A 25,084-nucleotide genomic window follows, 5' to 3' on the forward strand; every position below is an offset into this window, starting at 1 on the left:
TGTAAGGATGAAAAGAAAGAAAGAAAAGGAAAGCGCCCTGTAAACTGTAAAGTGCTGTGATGCATGTGAGCAAGGGCGTCAGTGATGCCTTCATGGATGAGGACTTCCCAGTGGGTGTCTTTACCACGCGCGTGCGCACACGCGCACGCGCACGCACACACACACACACACACACACACACACACACACACACACACACACACACACACACACACACACACACACACACACACACACACACACACACACCCCTACACACCCCTACACACCCCTACCGCACAGTCTGTTGACTGGTCCTGTTGAAAGGACACGTTGAAAGGGCACTGAAGCTATAGAAGAGAGAGTGGAGGGTGGTGAAACTCCTGCAGGTTGTAGAACTGGGTGAGATGATGAGGATGATGCCTGTGTCAGTACCGCCACCATGCAGCCTGTGTCTAATGCCTCCTCCCTGAACTCATCTGACCCTGCTTTGATGCTGTTGTGTGACCTCAGGCAACTCACTTTCCTTTCTGTGCCTACTTCTCCATCTGGGAAACGGAAGATTCACTTCAGTGGTCTCTAAGGGACCTGGCTCTGACTCTAAGGCTGTCAAATGACAATACCCCAACTCTGCATTTGAAGGGGACACCTTATTTAGAGCCTGGATAGCCCTTGGTTCTGATCCCAATGTGGTTGTTCACCATCTGTATGAGTTGTTGATCTTGTACATCCATTTCTTCAATTGAAAAGTAAGCATAATAATGCCAGCTTCACACGTTTCTGTGAGGATTAAAGCGATCATGTACGTAGAGCACCAAGCGCAGTGCCAGCCTGTTGCATGGGCATGTGACATGGCACATGTTTTTCTTGACACCATCTCCCCCAAACCAATCCCCAAAGTTCTTCTAGGCCCAAGAATTATTTTAATAGACGAGAGAACTGACATCCAGAGAGGGCAGGTGAGTTACAAAGCAAGTCAAAGCACAGCCCAAGTCCAAGCCCAGGTTCTTTTCCTCTCTAGGGAACTGAGGAGTCCATGAGTCCCTCCCTCCCATGTCAGACTTGGCCATCCCCAGGAGGCAAGTGGAAACCTCGGGGCGATGAAGTAAGTCATCACCTCTTTATAGAGTGGAAATTGCTCTGAAAGGGTGATTGGCTTTCTCCTGCCTGGCGCTCTGGAGCCTTGGAGAGGCTACAGCAATCCCTGCCTGCCCTCTTCCCACATTCTCCCAACTTGATACCATCCCTTCCGCCAGCTGGCTGCTGCTGGCTGGTCTGCAACACGGATGCTTTGCTGCCTGCTCCCAGCCGAGCACCAGTGCTCTTGCTCATGGGCAAGGCCCATGTCTGGGTGGAGAACACACGGGGAAATCACTCCTCACACCTCCATCTCCTGCGACATCACCTAAGCAACAGAATCCCAAGTAACACCACTCCCCAGGGTTTACTTGGAGGTGAAGGGGAGCGGTAATGGGAAATACAACTTGGTTGGATAGAAATGACTTTGGATTTAAGTCTGACAGCTCAGCTTGCCAGTCCCTCCTCTGTCATTTACCAGTGGGAGGCCTTTGGAGAAGTTTCTTCACATCCCCAGGCCTGTTTATTAATGTGTAAAATGGGAATCAGAATGCCAGCTTGGCTAGCCTCTTGGTGTTTGGTGAGGAACCATGAGTTCATTCAATACACACTTGTTGAACACCTACTGTGTACCAAACACTGTTGTAGAAGCTGAGGACGTGGCACTGAACAACAACAGCAATTGCCTCCCTATCATGAAGTGGGAGAAGAGGGGATGATGATAAAATAATAGATAAAAGAAAGCAGGAGTTGGGGATGGAGGCTGGGGGATGCCATTTTTCTTAAGGTGATCAGGGAATACCTCTCTGATGACATGACTTCAGAGTCATTGAAGTAGAGTCAGCCAATGGAGAGGGCAAGGGGCTGTAGCTGCAGCAGTAGTGCGGCCCTGGACCACTTAGGTCTTACAGACCGTGGTAAGGAGTTGATGGATATGAGATGACACGTACATTGTAAAGTTCTAGCCCAATATGAGTGCCCCTGGCCCAGAGCCCCTTCTCCTTGCCTTGGAAACATATTTTGTACGTCAAGGGCAAGCATTGGACCAGACACTTTACATCACATTAATTCCTTAAAACCTCCATCGAAGTGGGAGTACTTATTCCCATTTATACAAGAGGATGCTGGAGGCAGGAGACCCAGTCCTGTTGGTGTCCAAAGACAGTGCTTGCTTTGCCTGTAGCAGCAGACTTCTGGCATTGATTTTGTTTGCCTTTTCTTTCCCTTACTCCCTCCCTCCCTCCCTCCCTCCCTCTTTCCTTCCTTTCTTCCCTTTTATATTTCTGATGACTCTTCATATCCATTTGCATCATTGGTGAGGGAAGGAAGGAAGGAGGCAAGCCAGGTACCAGGGAAAAGCTGAGTTGGAGCCACTGTAGTGTCCACAGAGCAGAGACTCCGTGAACACATCATCCAGATGGCTCCATTCATCAGCAGCCTCGATGTGATTAAAGGAATGGGTAGACTGTCGGACACTGGAAAACACACAGAATGAGGAGTCAGAGAGCTGCTTTCATTCTTTTTTTTTTTTTTTTTTTTTTTTTGCTGCTCTCATTCTTGGCTGCTGCTTCATGTGATATGACTTGAGGCAAATCCCTTCCCTTTGCTGGTTATTGATGCCCTATATACAAAGTAGGGTCTGCTGTGCTAGGATGATCAGTAGTGACTGAGTGTGGAAAGCATTTCAGTTATCTTCAGAGGATGTAACATGTGACGATATCTCTGCCTCTGTCCTTTCCTTATAAAACCCAAATCTCAGCCACACAATTTGCCACGTGACCTTGGCCACCTCTGTGAGTTACTACACCTCTGTGAGTCCTGATATCTTCATCTGAAATGTGGGGAAATAGCTTTGGTTCTTGTGAAGCTGAAATGAGCTGAAGTGCATGAAATATTAAGCAGAGTACCTAAGAGATTGTGAATGATATTTGTTATTAATATTAGTTGAGAAGGCACGGAAGAAATGCAAGCAATGGTTAGACATATGCCCTACTCTCAAGGGTTACTGCAAGCATCAGACATGATTAAGTGCTTAATAAACACTAGTTATTATCATTCTCCTGTTAAGCTTTAAGTGAAATGAGTTGTCTTCCTGGACCCCAGCAATCCAGGTTGGTCCCTCCTCATCTGACCTTCCCAACCCTCTCTCCTGCCCTCCTCTCTGCCCTGACCTTGGCCGAGCTCACTCCTAGGAAAGCCACATACAGTTGTACAAGTTTTACAGTGCAGAAGGCTACCACATGTAAAAGCCCACCATTCCAATCGTAGACATTGTGGACACGTATTAATGATTGATCAAGTGTCTTGTTCTAAGAAATCAGAATGCTGAGGCAATTTTCAGATACATAGAAGGAAGGTGTCTTAAGGAAGGGATGCTTGTTTTTTTTTCTAATTTGCACAGAGGCACCGTATAGGTTAGCAGCGACTCTCTGAGCTTCAGTCCTCCGGTCTGTGAAATGAAGCCCTGAAACAGGTGATGCCTCAGGCTTGCCTTGGCTTTGCATCCTTTCAGGTCCAGAAGTGGGCACTGCCCAACCTGTGCTCATGAAATCAGTCTGCATGACTGTGGAGAGGGGGACTGTGACCGCTTCGAGACCTGAGGGTCCCTGGAGCCTTTGCCTTAACCACAGGTACCGGTAAACTGGGGGCAATAATCCTACCCTGTCTACCTCCCAGGGTTGTTGTAAGGATCAAACGAGAGAAAGAGAGGGCTTTGTAAACCCTAAGGAGCTGTACCAATTTGAGGGATTGTTTATGCACGTGTTTACATATTTATGTGTGTGTGTGTTTATGTGTGTACATATAAATATACGTGTATTGTGTATATATATATGCACACATGCATATATACAGATACATTTTATGTATGCTATATAAATGCAGATGGTATATATGTATAATATACTTTATATATATTACAATATACTATATATATATGGCTATAAACTTGTAGAGTTAGGTGTGAGTTAGTCACATATAAACTGTGTTTACCCATTCAGTGTAACCTAAGGCATGTATTAAACAGTAGGAAAAACTGACCAGCCAAATTTTCCAAGCTTGAAAACCGTCTTATAGCTTTCCTTGTGGATTGAAGAGAGGACTCGTTTCCCCTTCTCTATTTAAAGGAAAATTTTAATATAAATGGGGAGGCCAGGGAGTCATTTCAATAGAGAGTGAAAAGAAAATCTGTGTGTGGGAGGAATAGAAGAGGGGATTTAGATGAACATGGCTATTGCCTACTCGTTCTCCCTTCTTCACCTTCCAGATCATTTCCCCTGGGGTACGTGGAGCCAGAGGTCACTAAAGTTGCCCTGATCAAATGCTCAAGGGTGCCTATTTCTGGTGGAAGCACTTCTGGCCTCTGAACCTCTTCAGAAAGTCACCTCTCCCTGTGGAGTTTAAGAGGGACCCCAAGGCCCTCCTCCAGTCAGGCTGTGGGAAAATAGGGTCTTTGGCTGTCTTGGTTTGGGGTCCAGAGCTGAAGAGGGGAGGGAGCAGTATCCACCCTCTGGGCCAGGGTCTGTCCCCTGTGTCAGGGCGTTGGGTAAGGCCGTGGAGAATGGGAAGAGGAGAAGGGGCGCTAGCCAGCCCTGGGCAGAGCCACGCACCCTCGTTCCTCGTCTTGCAGCTCTGGACCTCAACATCCAGCTCTCTCGCTCCCCACGTCTCTCTCTGCCTCTGCCCCTGCTGTTTCTTTTTCTGTCTTGTCCTGTTCTCTTTTGGGGTAGTTTCCTTCCTCCCTCCCTTTATGCCTTCCTCCCTTCCTCCCTGTTTCTCTTAATCTTGGCCTCCTGTCTCCATTCCTCTCTGTTTTGATCTCTACCTGTATCTGTCTTTCTCCGACCCTCTCTTCCCGTCTATGACTCTTTCTCCCTTTTCTCTCTCTATTCCATTCTACCACTGTCTGTTTCTATGTCGGTCTCTTTGTCTCTTAGTAGTTCCTGGCTGTGGTTCTCTCTGACTGCCCTTCTCTATTCCTCCCTATTTCCTTCTCTCTGTGTGTCTGTCTCTGTCTTTTTCTCTCTGTGTCTGTCTGTCTCTCTCATTTGGAAATCTACCTCCTTCTGCCATCTCCCAGGTCCCACCTCCTTCTCAGTGATGCACCTCAGCCTGGTGGAATGGTGTTGCTCTCACAACCAGAAAACCTGACTCATCTTTGCTGGCCTTCGCTCCACCCTCCTGGATGCACCCTGCTGTGGGGCCTGAGCACAGGGATGGGATGAGGAGAGGAGTGCGCATGCCTGAGGGTGGTGAAGAAGCGGGTTGGGTAATGGAATGGACTCAGGATCTCATTCAGTCCTCCCTGGTGCCCTGATGGGGTACCCCTGAGGCCACCTTTGGAGGGTCCTGGTCAGACTGTGTTTGAAGCTTACATTTCCCCGCAGGGGGAAAGAAGAAAGACAAGCAGAGGCTCCCTTATCTACTGAAGATATACCCCAGCTATCTGCTCACCCCAGGCTTTGAGGCTTATATTTAGAAAAGGGGAGAAGGTTTGGGCATTCAGCAGTTTTTAATCTCTGGCCACATAGTTTGTGCAGTTCTGGTCTGGGAGGAGCAAGAGGTACTAAATTCATGAGGATAATTCACTGTCCCTGGATCGTTGAATCTCTCTTCTCTACTTACCCCATATGAAATGTTCCGTGAATTGGTGTTGTTCATAACAGTAATAACAGTAAAGCTGCCATTTGTTGAATGTTTACCATGTGCCAGGCACTGTGCTAATTGTCTAAATTAATTCTCAATAGGGTTCCATTGATTCCTTTAATATAGGCATTTTCACATCCATTTTACAGATGAAGAAAATGAGGCTTAGGGAAATTAAGTAACTGGCTTGGAAGAGTCATTTAGCAAAGTCAATTTTTAAACCCAGGACTGAGCACAATACTGCCTTTTCTGCTACTTTCCCGCCACCCAGTATTTGATACTGGTGTCTCAGTAAATATAATAGTCTAAGTCAGTAACATGTGGAAAGCTCAGTAAGGGTGAGTGCCTCATACACGTACTTCAGGGCGTGGCTCTGAAGCTGTGTGAGTCGTGGTTGGGCTCACAGTCTGGATGAAGAGACAAGAGCACGTGGTACAGCTGCTAATGCACTAGATCAGGAGTCAGGAAATGTGTGCTCCAGCCCCAGTACCTCTTTCCCGAGCTTCAGTTTCCCCTTTTGTAGAATGTGATTTTTCACTTCCATCTTGTCTTGCCCACCTCACCGAGCATTTGTGAAGCTTAAATATGATGCGGAGGCCAGGGCACTTGCAATGCAAACTGTAAAGGGCTTTACAAAGGAGAGGGCTGCAGGAAGAGAAAGCCGTTTCTCGTTGCAGAGACAAGAATCAGAGGGATCATGGACAGCCAGTGTGGATGCCGAGGCGATGCAGCAGAGGGCTTGGCTGCATAGAAATGCCAGGGTTGGGCAGAGATCAAGAGGAATAATATTAATGAGGGAAATTGCCTGAGGTGTGTGTCGGGGGCTGACAACTAGACAAAGAGCTCAGGGAAGCTAAGACTGAGGGAGCAAAGTGATAGGCACGTATAGAGGAAAATAAAAGGGTCACAGCGTTGGGGTTATAGCTGCGAGATCAGGTCAGATAAGGGATGGGAGGTGCTTGCTGCCCTCTGTTTCTATCGTGGCCATTTGCATTGGTAGAGAGAGATGAACTGATTTGTACAGAGTCTCACAGAGAGGCAGGGGTGCGGCCCGTGTCCTCTTCCTCTGGATTCACACGAGATCTGCTGACCTCATGGGATTGCTCTTTCTGACACAATTCAAAGGCTGTTGCACAAGGAAGCCCTAGCCCGCTGCTCCCCTCGTGGGCCCTCATCCTGCTTGCTCATCAACTCGCTTATTTGGCATATGCCCATCACAGGGCTCAGATGGTGAATAAGGCAGGTCCCTTTCCACAGGTCCTCCCAGTCCGCAGGGGAGGGAGACACTGAGTAGGTGATCGCAGGACAGTGGGTTAAGGGCCACAATGGTGGGAAGCAAGGCCACCGTGGGAGCCCAGAGTAGGAGTCTGACTCTTGCTGGATGGAGGGGTGACCAAGGCAAGGTTTCAGAAAGATATTGGGTATGAGCGAAAACTTAAGTTGTCTCAACACGTTTACGAAGCCTAGCTGAGTCATCAGTTACTTTCTTCTCCAGCCTCACCTGCCCCCGATTCGGTCAGTGGATCTTTAGTGAATGGCTGCTGTGTCCCCCATACTCTGTCAGCCACTGAGGAGACAGTGAACAAGATGGACAAGGCTCCTGAACTCATGGAGCTAACATTTTAGTAATCAAATGAAAGTAAAGAGGAAAGCAAACAACGGTAGTAACTAGTTTGTCACTAGTGCGCAGAAGAAAATCACAAGTTCTATGGTGAGGCATAACTGAGAATGGGCAGTATGGGTTCCCTTCAGACAGGGTGGTACAGAAAGCTCTGAGGATGTGGAACTTCAGCTGAAATAAAGGAAGAGAAGCCAGTTCTCCAGAGCTGAGAAGAGTTTGGAAGCTCCAATCCCAGGAAGCTAGCCCTAGATTTCCCTGCGCTATAGCATCCTCATGCCCCCCGACCCCTTTCTTCTTTGCTCTGTGTCACCGGCGGTTATGTTTTTGGGCTCGTAAAGGTCCTTCGTCATCACACTTCGTTTTCCCTGGTGTGTCCTTGGGGCTGAACACCGATGTACCTCACTACCCCCCGAAGGATGGTCTCCGTCCTTCTAACTCCAGAAGCACCCACCTGACATTTTTATCATCTTACCTGCACTCTGTGGATTTCCCCTAACAACAGTCTTTTACAGATGCATCACTCTTTGCCGATTATAAGGCACATATATATATTTTTAATGGACTTAATTGAATTCACTCCTCATGCGCCCCTTGCAGAGTAGATGCTGACGTCCTCCTTTTAGAGACGAGGAGACTGAGGCCCACAGAGATAGAACAATTAGGAAATGCGTGTTGTGGTGGAAAAACCACAGGCTCTGGCACTGGATCAGCCCAGGTTCAAGTCCCAGACTCGCTGTGTACTCGCTGTGTGGCTGGGCAGTGCGCCCCAACTCTCTGAACCTCTCTTCTCCTCTTGACAAAACGTGAATAATAGCCCAGCTCTGCCAGATGACATGCTGTTTCATCACAACTGCGGTCAGAGGGGCTATTAGGGCCCGCCGTCAACACACAAGTTTTCTGCCTTTTTGCCCAGAGAGGGAGACGCTGAATGAAGACTGGGGCCTGCAGAAAGTAGGACGGGTTAGAGGAACCAAGAGTCTGATGAGAAGCACATCGTGTACAGTGGGTTCTTTCCGCTTCACGACAATGTAACGTTTAGGGATATGATTTAAAAAGGAAGGAAAGAAAAGAAAGCCCTCCGTGGATGAGTGCTGTGATAGCAGTAAACACACACTGTGGCCCTCAAAGAGTGATGGCGAGGGGAATGAGGGTCCTGGCTCTCCTTCCACGCCCCTCCTCTTCCACAGTCCGGTCCCCAGACCGGCTCTCCTCACACGTGTTAGCAACACCCAGTCTAGCCAACTGTTTTGGCATCATTTGTCCTCAAGATGGTGGGGATGACGAGGGCTTTTGCGGCCCTAATGAATCCAACTGTAGAAAAGGGCAGGCTCTATTAGCGAACTGCATATTAGTGCTGAGGTTAATATTATTCAATTCTGTATTAATAAGTTGCGAGACTCTGGAGGGTTGCTCACGAAAGCAGCCGTTGCAATTCTGCCTTGTTTAGCTGTGAGCATCACAGGGAGGGGGCTTTGCCCGTGTGGCTCAGGACTGTGCCTGCAGTGCCTCGTCCTCTCCCTGGCGTGGAGTGGGTGTTCGGTAACTGTGGACTGTTTCAGCAGTGGAGCTATCAGGTCTATCCTAGACCTCAGTGAGGAAGGCTCAGCAGTGGATCTTTCTATCAGTTCCTCAAAGGCAGAGAGATTGGGTCTTTGTAGCAGATGCCACTGGGGCAGTGACATAGCCTCTTGGCCCAAGGTTATCTCAGCTGCAACTGTGCTGCACACCCAGGCTCCCCTTGTGCTGCCAGTGACCTCAAATGCACACTTGTACTTTCTGTCCCATGGCCTTGTATGAGACTGAGCTCCCTAGGCCTTGGGGGCAAGCCACGTTAAAAAACGTGTGGGGAAATTCACTCTCCCGGGGAGCCTCTCCACCGGTGGCCATCAGGAATCATCGGCAGATATGTGCTCCAGCCCCCCAGCTTTCAGCCAAACAGCCCTGGGAGACATCCCGTTCACTCCTCAGAAGGTCGCAGTAGGATCGAGCCCCCATGACTCACAGCGGCAAACTTAGTGATGCACCTCTGCGTTGACTGTTCCTCTTCCCTGCCTCATTCTTCCCATTTCCCCATGCCTGCTCTTGGAGTCACCTTCTAAATAAACCAGCTGCACCCAAGCCCTTCTCTTAGGTTCTGCTCTCCAGGGAATGCAAACTAAGACATTCTTCTTTATGTTGCGTTCACAGCCATCAGCTCTTTTTACAGTACACAGTAAATACATTCATTCCCTAGACAAGTGTTTATGGAGAACACGCTGTGTATAGGCAGCTTGCTAAGTGAAGAAAGTCTCTTCATCAGGGGGCTTACAGGGGGGGATACAGGCAGTCCAGTAATTCATCAGTATAAGAGAGACCGATACGTTTTATGAAGTGAAATAGGGGATAGAGAGGGATTGGATTAGATTGAGTAGCTGGAGAAGGCCTTTCTGAGGAAGTGACGTTTAAGCAGTGATCTGGCTAAGGAGAGGGAGTGAATCATGCAAAGCCATGGGGAGGAGCTGTCCAGGCATGGAGACCACAGGTGCAAAGGCCCTGTGTTAGGAGCATGGTCTGCATATTAGAGGAGGAGGGGTACCAGCCTGGCTGGAGGGAGGGAGGGAGGGAGCACAGTGAGGTCAGAGGACAGGGCCAGAGGAAGCAGGACACTGGCGATAACTCGGTGATTTGTTGAATAATAGAATCCTTTTGTCCTCTGCCCTAGGCAGTGTTTTATGATGGGAAAGGCTCCGGTGTTGGCGTCTGACAGTTCTGGATTTGAGGTCCAGCCTCGTTATTTAGATGGAGCGTGACCTTGGGCAACTTGCTTAAGACCTGTGACCTTTTTGTTTGTTTGTTTTTCATTTATAAAATGACAATCATAAAATCTACCTCATAGGATTTGTATCTGGTAGGACTCCTGGTTGCAAGTAATGGAAAACAAACTAGCTTTGTCAGAAAAGGGAAAATACTGAGTCATGTATTTGAAATATCCAAAGGTGTATCTAGCTTCAGACACAGCTGATCCAAGGCTTCAAGCGATGTCATCAGGACTTGGTCTGTGTCCCAGATGTTAGTCTGATTGATCAGGCTTGGGTCACTTGTTCATCTCTTGCTGGTCTCTGATATGGGATATCATGCCATTGATCCCATGCCCATCTCTGAAGAAGGGAGGAGGCCATAGCTCCACCTAAATCATATAGACTGAAATTGGGGGAGAGCTGACTCCCCGGTGGAAAACCGGCATGCTATAAGTGGAAGGAGACAGATTTTAGAGCAGGTCAAACCCACAGATGTAGGTTGTATGAGGGCTTGTATGAGGATATGCCGGAAGTCCCTTAGCACAACAGAGGCATATAGGGGCTCTCAGTAGATATTTGCTAGACTGCCGTGGCCTTTTTTGGATCCCTTACGTCTTTGGCAGTCCCTTCTCTCCTGTACCATGGGAGTCCTGTGCACTCCTGAAAGAGATCATGCAGGAGGCAGCCTGATTTCCCAAAAGAAAGTTCTAATGACAAGTGCTAGTGTTGGGGAGATGAGAGTGGATCCAGGCTTCAACCTCTGAAGTTTGGTTTCACAGAATTCCACAAATACCTGCATGGTCAGCCCTATGCTGGGTACTGGCGACACAGAGGTAACCAAAATACAACTCTCACCAAAAGCATCTTACAGTCTGTAGGCAAATGTGTAGTAGGAAAACCACAGGCTTTGGATGACAAATGTCCTGGTTCTTGCCTTTTCTCTACCATTCTTCCTCGGTGGATCTTGTTAGGCAAGGCATTTAACCTTCTTTGAACCTGATCCCTCATTTGTAAACGCACAATTAACCTGGTTCATTAGGTTGTATTGAATATTAATCAAGACAGGCTCGTTTTGAATGTTTAATCAAGATAATTAAGTAAAAATGTCTAGCACTGCTGATGCCATATAATAAGAGCTAAATAAACATTTTCTTCCCCTCTCTCCTTGACTGCCTACCTTTCTTCCTTCCTTCTTTTTGAAATTACTTCATTTTGCAAAAACTAGGGAAGGTTTTAGGGAGTTAGGTATTATGTAATGTTTGTAAAAGCAGCTGAATTAGACCACTAAAAATTTTGCCATCAGGCAAACTGATGAGACATGATGGGGATGAGGGAGCACGAACATTGGTGAACCATTCGTGTAGCAGGTATACTGCATATATTACTTACTCCTTGCCCGGTTCTCTGATCATCTACTGTCCAGATGAAGAAGTGGTCTCTCAGAGTTTAATCATCCATCCCTATGTACTATAGTTCATAAGTGGTGGAGCCTGGCTTCAAAACCAGGTGTCACCTGCCCCCCCAAACACACTCTCTTTTTTGTATCTCATACTGCCTCTCTCAACGAATGTGAGAATCATCACGCACTGGTTCTTCCAATGTAAAATAACATTGTTTTGGAAGAAGTGAACCAACTGCAGCTGAATGGTGTGAGGCCCTCAAAGATGCATTTTGTCACTGACAAGGTCTCAGAATGAATTTCTTCATTTGTCCAAGTAAAGGAAAGGTGGGGAAATGCAGAGCCCTGCCTCTCCCTGGGCACTGTAGCAAAGAGCATCTGTAGGTTAGAGAGAGGCCAGGCCCAGAGTGGCTCTAAATCCCCTTGGCGTTTCTTGAAAAGAGTGTGGAGTCCCAAGCAGGGACCTTTCTCCCCACCTGGGCTAAATAACTCACAGCTCTGGCCCCTTCCATTTTGGAATTTCTTTGCTGCTTTTCTCCCAACCTGTTTTCAATTTGCTCTTGTGGCCAGCTTTGACTGTGACCTCAACTCAATCAGAATAGAGAGAGCGAGCGAGCGAGAGAGAGAGAGAGAGAGAGAGAGAGAGAGAGAGGAGAAGGAGAAGGAAAACAAGGAGGAAGAGGATCGAGGGAGTGATGAAAGGGGAGGGAGAGAGAGAATTGAGGCAGGGGTTGGGGCCTGTAGAAAAATCGCTCTGTGCTTTGTTGGGTTGGTTCTGTAGCTTCAGCAGAATTGTGATTGACCTTTTCTGTGGATGGTAATGAGAGCAAGGCTGGAGTCTGAGTGGATAAAGAAATGTGTGTGAGGGTCTGGCCCAAGCCCACTCGGGTTACAGCCCCAGAAGAGCCATAATGGGGAACAGGCGCATTCCTGTACAGCGACTCCCAACTCCCTATCTGTTTTCAAGGAAAGAAAAACAGAAAAAGAATGTTAGAGTCTTGGACAGGCATGGGCAAGGCGGCAGTAGCAGCCTGGGTCCAGGAGGGTTCTGCCATGTGGCCATAACGACTTCCTAGAGAGGAGGGGACAGAAGTGGCCGGGGCAGAGTGTCCTAGTGGAAGGCACATGGCGCTCAGAGGCAGAAGAGCTGGATTTGGGTTCTGGCCTCTGCCTGGGAGTAACTTCGAAGCCTTGAATGGGGGTGTAACATTCCTGAGCCTCTATATTTCTATCAGGGAATGTGGCAGAGTTTTAGGATTCAAATATTTTAAGCAATTAAACTTTTTTTTTTTTTTTTTGTGGTACGCGGGCCTCTCACTGCCGTGGCCTCTCCCGTTGCGGAGCACAGGCTCCGGACGCGCAGGCTCAGCGGCCATGGCTCACGGGCCCAGCCGCTCCGCGGCATGTGGGATCTTCCCAGACCGGGGCACGAACCCGTGTCCCCTGCATCGGCAGGCGAACTCTCAACCACTGTGCCACCAGGGAAGCCCAAGCAATAAAACTTTTAAGCCGAGATTTTTAAAACAGTTTTTATTTTCAACCTAAATAAAACATGGACCATTAGTATATAAATAGATCAAACTGGAGTTGATCTGGTTGAAGGTTAGTATAGGTGTAGAAGAGACAGCCTTCAGCACCCACCATAGCTGCCATTTCTTCTTATCCCCAGACTTCTAAATATTCTAATTCTGAAGCCACTGTTAGAATTTATTACATGTGTGAGACCTGTTGAACATCTTCTGTCTCTCCTGGGCATTCTATCTTTCTCAGAGATTTCAAGTTTAAGAAGATGACAGGGTGGAGCTGTGTACCATGTACATTACAGTGCCCGGAACATAGTAAATACCCAGTAAATAAAGCTCACATTCGTGTTGAATAAAGTTGGTCACAAACTGAGGAGCACAGGCTCCTGGGGCAGCTTTGGAAGCTCTTCAGTTCTCAGTGATTTTATCTCAGTGCGCTGGCTGGTATGAATTATCTCACAGGCCATAGGAGTGAAGAGACCAAGTTTAGTTCCAAGTCTACCTCCCACTTTGTGTATGGCCACAGACATGCCACTTTCTTTATCTGGGCTTTGGTTTCGTCACCTGGAAAAGGAGCCATTTGGATACAAATAACCTCTAAGGGTCCTTATATCTCCTCTGTTATGATGACACAATAATAAAAACAATAATGATAGCTGATATGTTTTTTGAGCTCTTACTGTATACCAGACATTGTACTAATAATTACAAATAGTTATTATTTGTAAACAATATACATTAGACAGCATTATTATACCCATTTATCATATGATAAAATAGATGTAGAGAGTCAAGTCCAAAGCAAGCTGTAAGTGGGGATGTACCAGGATTTAATTCTAGGCAGTGTAAATGCAGGGCCCAACCTCTTAACCACTGCACTTTATTATTGTTCATTCAATTATAATGCTTCCAGACGTGGAACATGGTATACTGTGGAACCACAATACATGCGTTGAATCGCACTGGTTCACTTTTGTACATGGAGAAGCCCCCAGGCCTTTCTTAGTTGCCCCTCCACTGGGAAAGGAAGGACAGTGAGGGTCGCTGCATTCACCTGTCCCCTTCTAGCTTGCATTTAAACCTTCTGGAATAGAGTGCCAAAACAAGCAATCTTACAATTCACTTTATGGGTCTGTATTTAACAACCCTTCCTGTTGTCAGATTACAAGGTGTATAAGGCCTTTTATTGTTTCATTTCCCAAGCCCATAGAGCTAAGAGAGTGGCATGAATTCAATCTCAAACTGAAAAGAATTGAGAAAGTTCCCTTCCTAACACTGTCGTGTTTTTTTTTTTTTTAAACATTCTCTAGGAGGCAGCATAACATAAAAGAAAAGGTATGGCTTTGGAATTAGGATGATATGGGTTCAAATCTCAGCTCTGTCTCTTCCCAAATTTGTGAGCTTAACTTCAGCTTTATAACAGAGATACTAACATTTAACTCAGTAAGATTGAATGTTGTGAGGATTAAATGGGAAAAACAGAAGTTGGCACTAAGATATCAGTTTCCTTCATATTAACTCTTTTCATTTGAAGGTTATTATGTATATATAGCCCCAAACAGAACTGGACACTAAGTATCCTTATAATGTGCTTATAGGACTATTGATATACTCCACACTATCCAGTTTCTTCACTTGAACTAAACCTGTAAACCTTAGAACTGTGTGCCGGTCTTACTGACCAGACGTATTTATGGGGCTTTTATCCCTGGTCTAAATTATTCTGAAATGCATGGAAATATCTGGAAAACTATGTCCATTTGAAAATGAATGTCAACCATCTTTTGGCTTGAAGACAGTTAATTAATACAGGCCACAGGCATACTGAATTCCCTCACGAAGGGCCAACTCTTTCAATGGCTATCTGGAAACAAACGGAGAAGCAGACAGACATGTATCCAAGCTCAAAGAAAACAAGTGCAAGCAGCCAGACACGGAATCGTGAAAAACCAAGAGAAACAAAGCCCTCACTCCATCCAGTGAATAGGCCCATGTTTTTTCTCCTTTATTTTTCACCCCATACATTATTCTGCTTTGATACCTATTGGAAGACATTGTTGGTTTATGATTTTACTATGGAAGAAGCTGGACATAAGAGACCTATAGAAGAAATAGGGATGCCAAAATTTGAGATAAAAGAAGCGTTACATTTACCTCTTCATTTTTTAATAGCAAAACCTCTGGTTCTAGACAGACTTTCTTCCTGGACTCAGCCTTTCTTTCTAGATTCCAGACCCATAAAAGAGTCATTGACCCCTTGCTACAGAAAGGAAAACTGAGACTTGAGAAGTTAAGGGACCTGTGATAAATGGTAGAACTCAAATTCAGTCCCAAGTCTCCCTGGCAATAGCAGCTGAACTTGTATGTCCCTGACATTAGCCTGATTCAGACACTTGTTCTGGCATCTACATATCGAATCTATGAACTGTCTTTGTAAAAAGCAGAAAACAAAACACACTACTCATCAGATCTGCTTTGTTGGACCATAGGGACAAATACGTTTTAGAACTGTTGTCCGTCTGAATCCCAGGGCCATCTAGACAGTTCAGTCAGACACGTGTCACATGGTTCACTTGTGAGTGAAGGATGAAATTCTTCTTTACGAGACCAAAAGGAAGTGATCTGTAAATTCTGTCCCCTCAGATCCCTGGTAGAGAAGCACCGTGTCTTCTCAGACCCTCGGCCAACGTTATTGTTTCATGATGGTACCATCACGTTGGATTGTCCTTAATCCCAAGTAGAGAGAAGATAGTTAACAGATGTCCTCCTCTTGTTTATACCAAGAATCTAAGCGAGGAGAGACTACAAAGCCCTCCATATCAGGCATGAAGAAGAACAAGAAATCAACAGTCAGGCGGCCTCATATCCTTTCATATCGTGTGGTATACGATACCTCATGTGCCTCTAAAATCATCCTGTTTTAGAACTGGAAAGGAACTTAGAGGCCATTTAGTCTGGCTCATTTACTTTATTTTTAAGTAATTTTTATTGATTTTTTTTTCTTGTTACAAAAGCAATACATGTTCCTTGTAGATAATTTTAAAACGAGAGATAAGCAAAAATAAGAGAGAAAAAAATACCCATTATCTAACTTTCCAGACAAAGCCACTGTTATTCATTTACTATATTTTATTCCTTCTTTTTCTAGATAGATAAATGTATAAAATGTCCACCAAAAATTATTCTGTAATAGTGTAACCTATCTTTTTAAACTTACTATGCCATGAATATCCTTTCAAATAACTTCGTATTTTTCCACAATATTATTTTAATGGCTATAAAATATTCCATTGCATCATTGAACTATAATTGATATTACTGTTTTGATATCATTGAACACTTAGTTGTTTTAAAATTCCTGCTAGTTTAAATAGTACCACAATGTTTATCCTCATAACTTAATCTTTGTGCACATCTATGTTATTTTATTTTTTCGGAAATCCTGACAGTGACTCTAGCACCTTCACTCTACAGAGGAGGAAACTAGAGTACAGAGATGGGAATTTAGTTCTCCAAAGCTATACAGCAAATTCTTCACAAAGCTAAGACTAGATCCCAAGATCCCAGATGTTCAGTTATTCTTTCTAGTCTTCATCTCGTCTTCTTTATGAGCCCTATTTCTAGTAAACTTCAGCAGCCCCCTAAAATCCAATGGCTAGACTGACTTTTAGAAATCATGGGGTTCGGGGCACTTTCTCTTCTATTGTCCCTTCCTATCTCATGACCTTCATCACTAATCAGTCATAGAACTCTTTCCCCCTTAGCCAGACCAGTCTCCATCCATCTCAACATGACACTCCATGAATCCAGTACCAGTGCGTAAGAGTGACTGTATGACATGAGACCTATTTTATATCCTTAGTCCAACTCCTTCATTGTACAAGGAAGGAACCAGCAATTCCAAGGAGGCTTGCTTAAGGAGTTAAGAGGAAGTTAGTGGCAGTGACAAGGCCAGAATAGTTATTCTAGACAGAAAGCGCTGTCCTCCTGTTGCATTTTCATGCATTTTTATTACACAATAATTTACCTCATTTGAGCTTTGCTACAATCTTATCAAGGTAGGTATTAGTATCTCCACTTCACAGTTGAGAAAATTCAGGCATAAATTTAAAAACGAATCATCAGGAGTAGACACTGATCTGTGTCATTTTCATATCCTGTGCTTGTTCTGTCCATTAATCCTCTTAATAATGGTATCCAGACATTTGATGGGTTTGGACAATAGCAGGAATGTCTGCTCACCAAGGCCTGAGCTGGGGAGCTCATCTTTCTTTGTCTCCCTCCAGGAGAATTCCTGAGTTTTGCCGATGACTTACTCTCTGGCCTGGGTACATCTTGTGTAGCAGCTGGTCGAAGCCATGGAGAGGTCCCTGAAGTCAGTATCTACTCCGTCATCTTCAAGTGTCTGGAGCCCGACGGTCTCTACAAGTAAGACATACTTTGTGTGTGGGGAGCGTGAAGCAGACAGGACAATTGTAAGTCTGGAAGGCAAGGCACGAGTCATCTGTCCAGACCAGCCTAATGTTTTATAGGCCAGTCTGTATGTGCACCTTAATATGCTAAGGCTTAGAAGTGTCCATTGGAGAAGTATGGCCACAGTGAGTCACAGAATCATACAAGGTTAGTGATAAAGGGTCCAGGGAGGCCAGTAACTTAAAACCGTCCCTCCTACTGATGAAGAATCTGCAGCCCAAAGAGGGAAAGTGGCAAGTTAGCAAGGAAGGCTGTGACAGGAGTCCCTGCCTGGTGTTCTTTTCTCAATTCCGTGATATTTCCTCTGAAAAATGTTAGATTAGCATATCAGAAGTGTATACGTATATGTAGTATATATACATATAATTTTTTTTATTAGTAGATTCATCCAGTCCCTTAGTAATAGTGTCATCATCACGCTTTCACAGAGTAGATTAGAGTCATTGCATCCAAATTTCTGGAGATGCAAAGGAAGTCATTCTGAGACTCATCTGTTCATCTCAGAGGGAAAACGGAGTCATTTTTTCTCTGTTTCCCAACTCAGTGAGTGTTGCCACATTCGGATGCAACCATCATAAGCTATAACATACAGTTCTAGCAACCAGCTCTCTTCATTCTCTAATTATGAAACCATAGGCCGCCTCCCTTACTAATCTAGAAAGCTGCAGTTGTTGACAAGGTGGGCATTGTTTTTTTTTTTCTTTTTAACATCTTCGCTGAAGTATAATTGCTTTACAATGGTGTGTTAGTTTCTGCTGTATAACAAAGTGAATCAGCTATACATGTACATATATCCCCATATATCCTCCCTCTTGTGTCTCCGTCCCTCCCACCCTCCCTATCCCACCCCTAGGTGGACACAAAGCACCGAGCTGATCTCCCTGTGCTACGAGGCTGCTTCCCACTAGCTATCGATTTTACATTTGGTAGTGTGTATATGTCCATGCCACTCTCTCACTTCGTCCCAGCTTACCCTTCCCCCTCCCTGTGTCCTCAAGTCCATCTCTATGTCTGCGTCTTTATTCCTGTCCTGCCCCTGGGTTCTTCAGAACCATTTTTTTTTTTCGATTCCATATATATGTGTTAGCACACGGTATTTGTTTTTCTCTTTCTGACTTACTTCACTCTCTATGACAGACTCTAGGTCCATCTACCTCACTACAAAGAACTCAATTTTGTTTCTTTTTATGGCTGAGTAATATGCCATTGTATATATGTGCTACATCTTCTTTATCCATTCATCTGTTGATGGACACTTAGGTTGCTTCCATCTCCTGGCTATTGTAAATAGAGCTGCAGTGAACATTGTGGTACATGACTCTTTTTGAATGATGGTTTTCTCAGGGTATAAGGTAGGCATTGTTGACCAATTAATTATTCAACTCATTAATTTTTTTCTTTTATTCATTGATTCATTCACTTATCCATCCATCTATCCAACCATTTATCCATCTCTCCATCCATCCATCCATCCATCCCATTCATCTGTTTATTCACTCTTATACTCCATCATTCATTCACTTGTTTATTCATCAATTCTTTCATTCATTCACATTTTTATTTACTCATTTGTAACTCATTTACTTATTCAGCAGACATTGTCTGAAGATTTCCTGTGTCTTGGTACTGTGCTAGAATGCAAGTATAAACGTGCCTAAGACAAAGTTTCTACCCTCAGGTAACTTAGAACTTAATGGTAGTATGGAAGACCACAGAATGTGGATTCAAATCTGGCTATGACATATTTAGTTGTGTAGCCTTAGGTAAGTCGCTTTACCTCTATGAGCCTCCGTAAAAGAGAAATAATAAAACCCAGGTTGCAGAGTTGCATGAGAATTAAACCAGGAGCAACCTAGCATAGTATCTAAGTATGTGCTTAGTAAATATTAGCCCCTTCACCATCTGCAAATCTCCCTCCCCTCCAAAACACATCCTATCCCCACTTCCTCTGGAAGACCATGACTTTTCTGAAGACCACGGGGCTCTTTTGAACATGTGACATATTGAGGCTCATTGGTAACACCCAGTGCGTTCACGTACCAAACTCAGGAATATCACCGTAAGATGGAAACCAGGGCTTCTGACTCTGGCTTTGCCACTGACTATCTATCTCATAGATGTTAGGGCCCAGGTTTTATTTCATTCAGAAGGGCAAACTCAGTTGGGGACGGTGAGAGCTGTAGGGATGAAATCCCAAAAGTACAACATGCTATCAGGTGTCTTCCAGTGGGACATGTGTGCAAACTTCACAGAGGCGATAGCATTTACCTCAGGCCTTCAGTAATGATTTGGTATTTAGATCTTGGGAGCGCGAGTCTGTAGCCTCTCAGTAAGCTCTGACACCAACCCCTTGGGCTTTAGGGTCACTGCATCTATGAAACACGAGTATGTGACTAGATTATGGGCTGTATGATCCGCTCCAACCCTAAAGACTATGATCGTGTGCAGAAAACAGCATTTTTGCAAGACTGCTTATGGCTGGTTTCTGGATCTTCTGTCGCTCACTGAGGGCATAGACTGCACTGGAGGCGTACAGAGCTGGGTTCAGATCTCCACCCTGTGCTTTCTCAGCTTGGCACTGAGTGAGCTGCTCAACCTTCCAGCCTCCGCTTCCTCCTTCGTGAAGATGTAAGTAATACGGTGTCTGGCTCACTGGGACCCCAAGAGGTTTGATGAGCTCGTAATGCACAGAAGTTCTTCACTTTGTCACAAGCCCCCAGCAGGAGAGTGAGAAGTGTTAGCTGTTACCATCGTTGCTCTTGTTGCCCTTGCTGTAGTAATAATTAATTTCAACTCCCTCCGCCTCCATTCTCCAGCTGCTGGGAGAGACAGCATCTAGCAGAGAGGGACCGAGCCCTGGCAGGTGATTCCTATCTGCTGAGACACAAGTAGTAACCCTGTCTCTGGGTGACACTGTGGGGACTTGGCGTTAGCCAGGCTGGAAGCCTACAGGCCCATTATGTAGAAAGCAGTGAAATGTTTTATGGAACCCCGAAAGCAATTAACACTTAGAGCTGACAAATCAGCCGCCATCCTTTACACACACACACACACACACACACACACACACAGACACACACACACACCCGGCCCCCATCTCCTTCCCACCTCGTGAAGCAGGAACATCCTTTCTTCTCCTGTCCTGGAAATGTGCTTGTCATGAGCCTGTCATCCCTAACTCTGAACACTTCTTTATTTTATTTTTGAAATCGATTTTATTAATGGCCCTGGGATCTGGGCGCTCTGACAAGGAGCCAGGGTGTTGTTTGGACTCGTCTCTTATCCCACTGGCGGCTCTCCTTCCCTGAAGTCTGACCGATTCGGTCTCAAGTTTTAAAATAGTTCCAGTGTCAGTTCTTGGGGGTTTTCATTTTCTGCTTGCTTGTTTCTTACCAAAATTAGTTTTCTTCTTCTTGGGCCAAAAAGGCCATGTGTGGCAGTGGAAAGAGCGCAGGCTTTGGAGACAAGCGGAGCTGGGTGCAAATCCTGATTCTGCTGAGTGGTCACGACCTGCCCTGGGTCAAGTCATTTTTTCACTGCTCTATGCAGCAGTTTCTCCCACTGGGAAAGGGGGCTGATAATCTTTCCATTCTCGTAGAGTTATAGGGAAGAGCATTAAGTAAGAAACTCCACGAACAGGGTTTTTCAGATTGCATGGCATACGGGAGGTCTGCAGGAAATGTTGGTTACTTTTGCTTCTTCCTGTTTCATTCTCCTTGACTCAGTTGATGGTTTTCAGTGTCTCTTTTTTCCAAGGACAATCCCAGAAGAGCTATTCTCTATGAGGCAGGTTGGGGTCCCACTAGCCCTGAAAAGAATGAGTACCCGGCATCATTTGGGGAGAAATAGGATGAAAAGAGAGCATGGTCCAGACCCCTGAGTTTTAATTAAGCACAGCTGGGCACCAAACCTTCCATCCATGCTGCCAGAAGGTGTGATGGAAGGATTCAGGTGACACAGGCATGGAGGCGCACTCTCTCAGGCAGGAAGTCTGGGTTCACATCCCACTACTGCCACTTCTGCCTCTGGGACCTTGGGCAGAATGTTCACATCCTCTCCTTGTTTCACAAGTTCAGGATCTTCAAAATGAAGATGCATTAGATCCACCCGAGCTTGAGAGTTCTGGGAATGCATACTTCTGCCGTGGGACTTTTTTCTCATTCTCTCTCTTCTCCTCCGGGTCTCTTGCTCTTACAACTTCACCTTTGTTTTACCCTACCATACCTCTCTGCATCTCTGTCCGTCTCCCCTTTCCTTTTTTTTTTTTGCGGTACGCGGGCCTCTCACTGTTGTGGCCTCTCCTGTTGTGGAGCACAGGCTCTGGACGCGCAGGCTCAGCGGCCATGGCTCACGGGCCCAGCCGCTCCGTGGCATGTGGGATCTTCCCGGACCGGGGCACGAACCCGTGTCCCCTGCATCGGCAGGCGGACTCTCAACCACTGCGCCACCAGGGAAGCCCTCCCCTTTCCTTTTATTCCCTCTCTCGTGTGAGTACTCTCTGCATAGCTCACTGTCTTTGTCTGTCTGCCATTCTCCAATCATTCCTTTTTTGCCTTTCTATCTGTTAATCTCTGAATTTCTGTTTCTCTGTCCTGTTTCTTATTTGAGTTTTGGTTCCTCCTTCTCTCTCTCTGAATCAGGCCCCTCTTTATCCCCACTCCCTCTCTGCACCCCACCTAGGAAGGCAAATTGCTTCTGCAGCCCCTCTATCCATGTAATTTTACACAGCACCGCAGAGTTGAGACCAATTGGAGGAGTGAGAGTCAAGGCTGATTCTCTCGTCCTAAGCTCACCCTGGTGTAACAAAACAGAAACATCAGCACTTGGGCCTGTTTAAATTGAATGTCCTTGTTTGTTTCATTTGTTTTAGTTTTGAATGAAAATAAACAAAGAGCAGCAGAGGGAGAGGGTCCCCAGACGTTCTGACAGTGTGACCAGCTCTTGCGCCTTTGGGTTGCTGGAGTCCGAGGGTAACCCCGAGCAGGAATCTTCACTCAAGGTGGGAGGGTCCGCCCAGGCTGGGCACTCGCCATCCCTGCCCTTGCCTGGCTGGAGGCCTAGACACCCTTTTTGTCGCCACTCCCCAATTTCCTATTGTCCAAGGTAATTAGCCTCTGTCTTGTCTTGGCTGCCTTGCTTTCTCTGATCGTGGATGACTGCCAAAGTGTCCTGCGCAAACACACAGCAGCAGCCAGGCCTAATTCCTGGGGTGGGAGCTCATTCCCACACATGCAGAGGCTTGCTCCAGGCCTGCCCTCACCTCCTTGGCCTCAGCTCTGTGAAAGGAATGCCAAGGGAGCCTGCGTCCTGCAACCACGTGCCAACATCCACGGTGGGACCAGAGGCTCAGGGGAAATGTTCCTTCTTATCAGGGGTGGCTGGAGTTGGAGGAGAGGAGTAAAAGGAACACCAGGGCCCTGGAGGAGGGAAGAGCCTGAGGTCAGGAGTCAGACAGCAGTTCCCACGCTTGTTCCAAGCGAGACCTGGGCCCAATTCCTCCTGCTACTCGGGCCTTGATGTTCTCATCTGTGAAATGGAAAAGTTAAACTCAGTGAGCTCTGTGACTTGCACGCTGAGGTAGAGATCGAGACTCCAGACCGGTGTCCTGATTCTCAGTGTCCCCAGTACTTCCTGGATACCAGGAGTGTAATGATGATAATAGTTTATTGAGCACTCACTATGTGTCAGGAACAGTGCTTTAAGGATGTTACACATGCTCTCTCATTTCATCCTCGCCATAACCCTGTGGAACTGGTATCATCATCATCATCATGTTTCATTTCACAGAGGGAAAAACTGAGACTTAAAGAAGTAAACATTTTGCCCAAAGTCACATGATAAAAAGAGATAGAGCTGAGAGTCATACCCAAGCTGACCCACCCTTCCCTTCCCCCACATGCTGTCCCTGCCCGTGTCCACTCACACATGGGGAGTTGTCAGAAGTACCTGGTAAGAATAGTGGAAGAGGGCCTTCTAACTGCAAGCAAATGTTTGCAATGGAAAGAACTTTGGGGACAAGAAGACCCTGATCCTCAGGAAAGGTACTTCACACCTCATCTTTCTCATCTGTAAAATGGAGCTTATTAATTCATCCATGAAATGGAGATAATTAATTATACCTCCCCAAGTTTTTGCAAAGATTAAACTCGATAGTATATGAGAAAGTGCTTTGAATTTGTCCTAAGATTGTGTGAACGTGAAACGTTATGATCACTCTGTCAAAAAAAGCAGCCAAGGGACGGGCAATAGATATTTTGAATCCACATCCCTTCCCACACCCCACCACAATATACATATTTTTAAGTTAGGCCTTTGAAATCAGACAGGTGAGTTTTTACCTTGGCTCCAATACCTGCACTGTGTGGCCTTGGGCAAATTTCTTAATCTCTCTGAGTTTCAATTTTGTCGTCTTTAAAATGGAATCATGACAGGACCTATTTCATAGGATTGTGAGGATTCGATGAACTGAAACATGTAAAGAGCACAAGAGAGTGTCTAGCTCATTGTCAGTACTTAATAAATGATGAGAGGGGGAAGGATAACCACTGTTATTACTCTTTGTGATTATATACTTTACCTAAGCTTCGTGCCTGGGGTTGCCACTGTTGGCCACTGTGTTCTCAGCATTCCAGTGGGGAGAGCAAGTTAATCCTTCATCTGGCACTGATTCCTTTATTCATCACTCCCTAGGCACACTTGCTAGAATGTATTAGAATGTACCTTCCATAAGGTCTTTGCTTCTACTGTTCTTTCCCCAGGATAGCCTTCTCCTGGCTCTTCCCATGATCAGTACCTTACTCTCCTTCAGGTCTAGGATTAAATGTCATTTCCTTAGAAAGCCCTTCTTTGACCACATTATCTACAACAGATAACACCTGCTATACACACAGACGCATAAAGCCATGGCACTTACTAAAGCTGTAGTGATTCAGTATCTAATTTATTGGTTTGTTGTCTGTCTTTTCACACCAGACCGTCAGCTGCATAGAGCAGGGTCTATGTCGGCCTTTGTCATCCTGTATTCCTGGTGCCTAGAACAGTGTCTGATGCCAGTAAAGAATCCAGTAAATCGTTGTTGAATGATTTGAACAAATTTCGAAGTCAATGCAGAAATCTGGAGATACTGACTTCTCCCCTTCACTCACTCACCATCTCTAACTCACTTTCTCACCAAATATTCAGGAGACAGCCACTGTGTGTCCGGCTGTGGTCTGGTACCATATCTCTACATCTATCTCTAGGTTTCTATGTCTCTGTATCTATCTATCTACCTATCTATCCATCTATCTACCTATCTTAAATCTTACCTAATTTAATCCTGAAAACAACTCTCTAAGGCAGTGACTGTTATTCTTGTCCAACAGATTAGGCTGTAAAGGCACAGAGAGGTTAGATAAGTTGACCAGAGCCTCAAGGCTCGTAAATGGAGAAGATACAATTTGAATTCAGCCAATTTATTTCCAGAGCTTGAACTTGAAATTACCACACTAGTTTATGAGAAGAATTGGACATGTCGAAGTAGCAAGGTTCAGGAGTGGAAGCTGTTTAAAGGGATCTTTTGTGCAGAGATCCATACTCAGATGAGCTGGAA

The 25,084-nt window shown here is 45.7% G+C and overlaps 1 protein-coding gene across 3 annotated transcripts in view; it reads left to right on the forward strand.

The window, feature by feature from the left end:
• Positions 1 to 25,084, forward strand: part of ASTN2 (astrotactin 2) — a gene marked incomplete at both ends in the record, with an annotated part of 911,329 nt that overhangs the window by 840,365 nt on the left and 45,880 nt on the right. For all 3 annotated transcript variants that reach the window (XM_082657265.1, XM_082657266.1, XM_082657267.1), the window contains one exon: positions 17,307 to 17,448. In XM_082657265.1, coding sequence (XP_082513391.1) covers positions 17,307 to 17,448 — 142 coding nt within the window. The remainder of the gene's footprint in view (positions 1 to 17,306; positions 17,449 to 25,084) is intronic.

This window comes from Grampus griseus (assembly GCF_964374135.1).
Source record: "Grampus griseus genome assembly, chromosome: 6".
In the NCBI taxonomy this organism is placed as follows: Eukaryota; Metazoa; Chordata; class Mammalia; order Artiodactyla; family Delphinidae; genus Grampus; species Grampus griseus.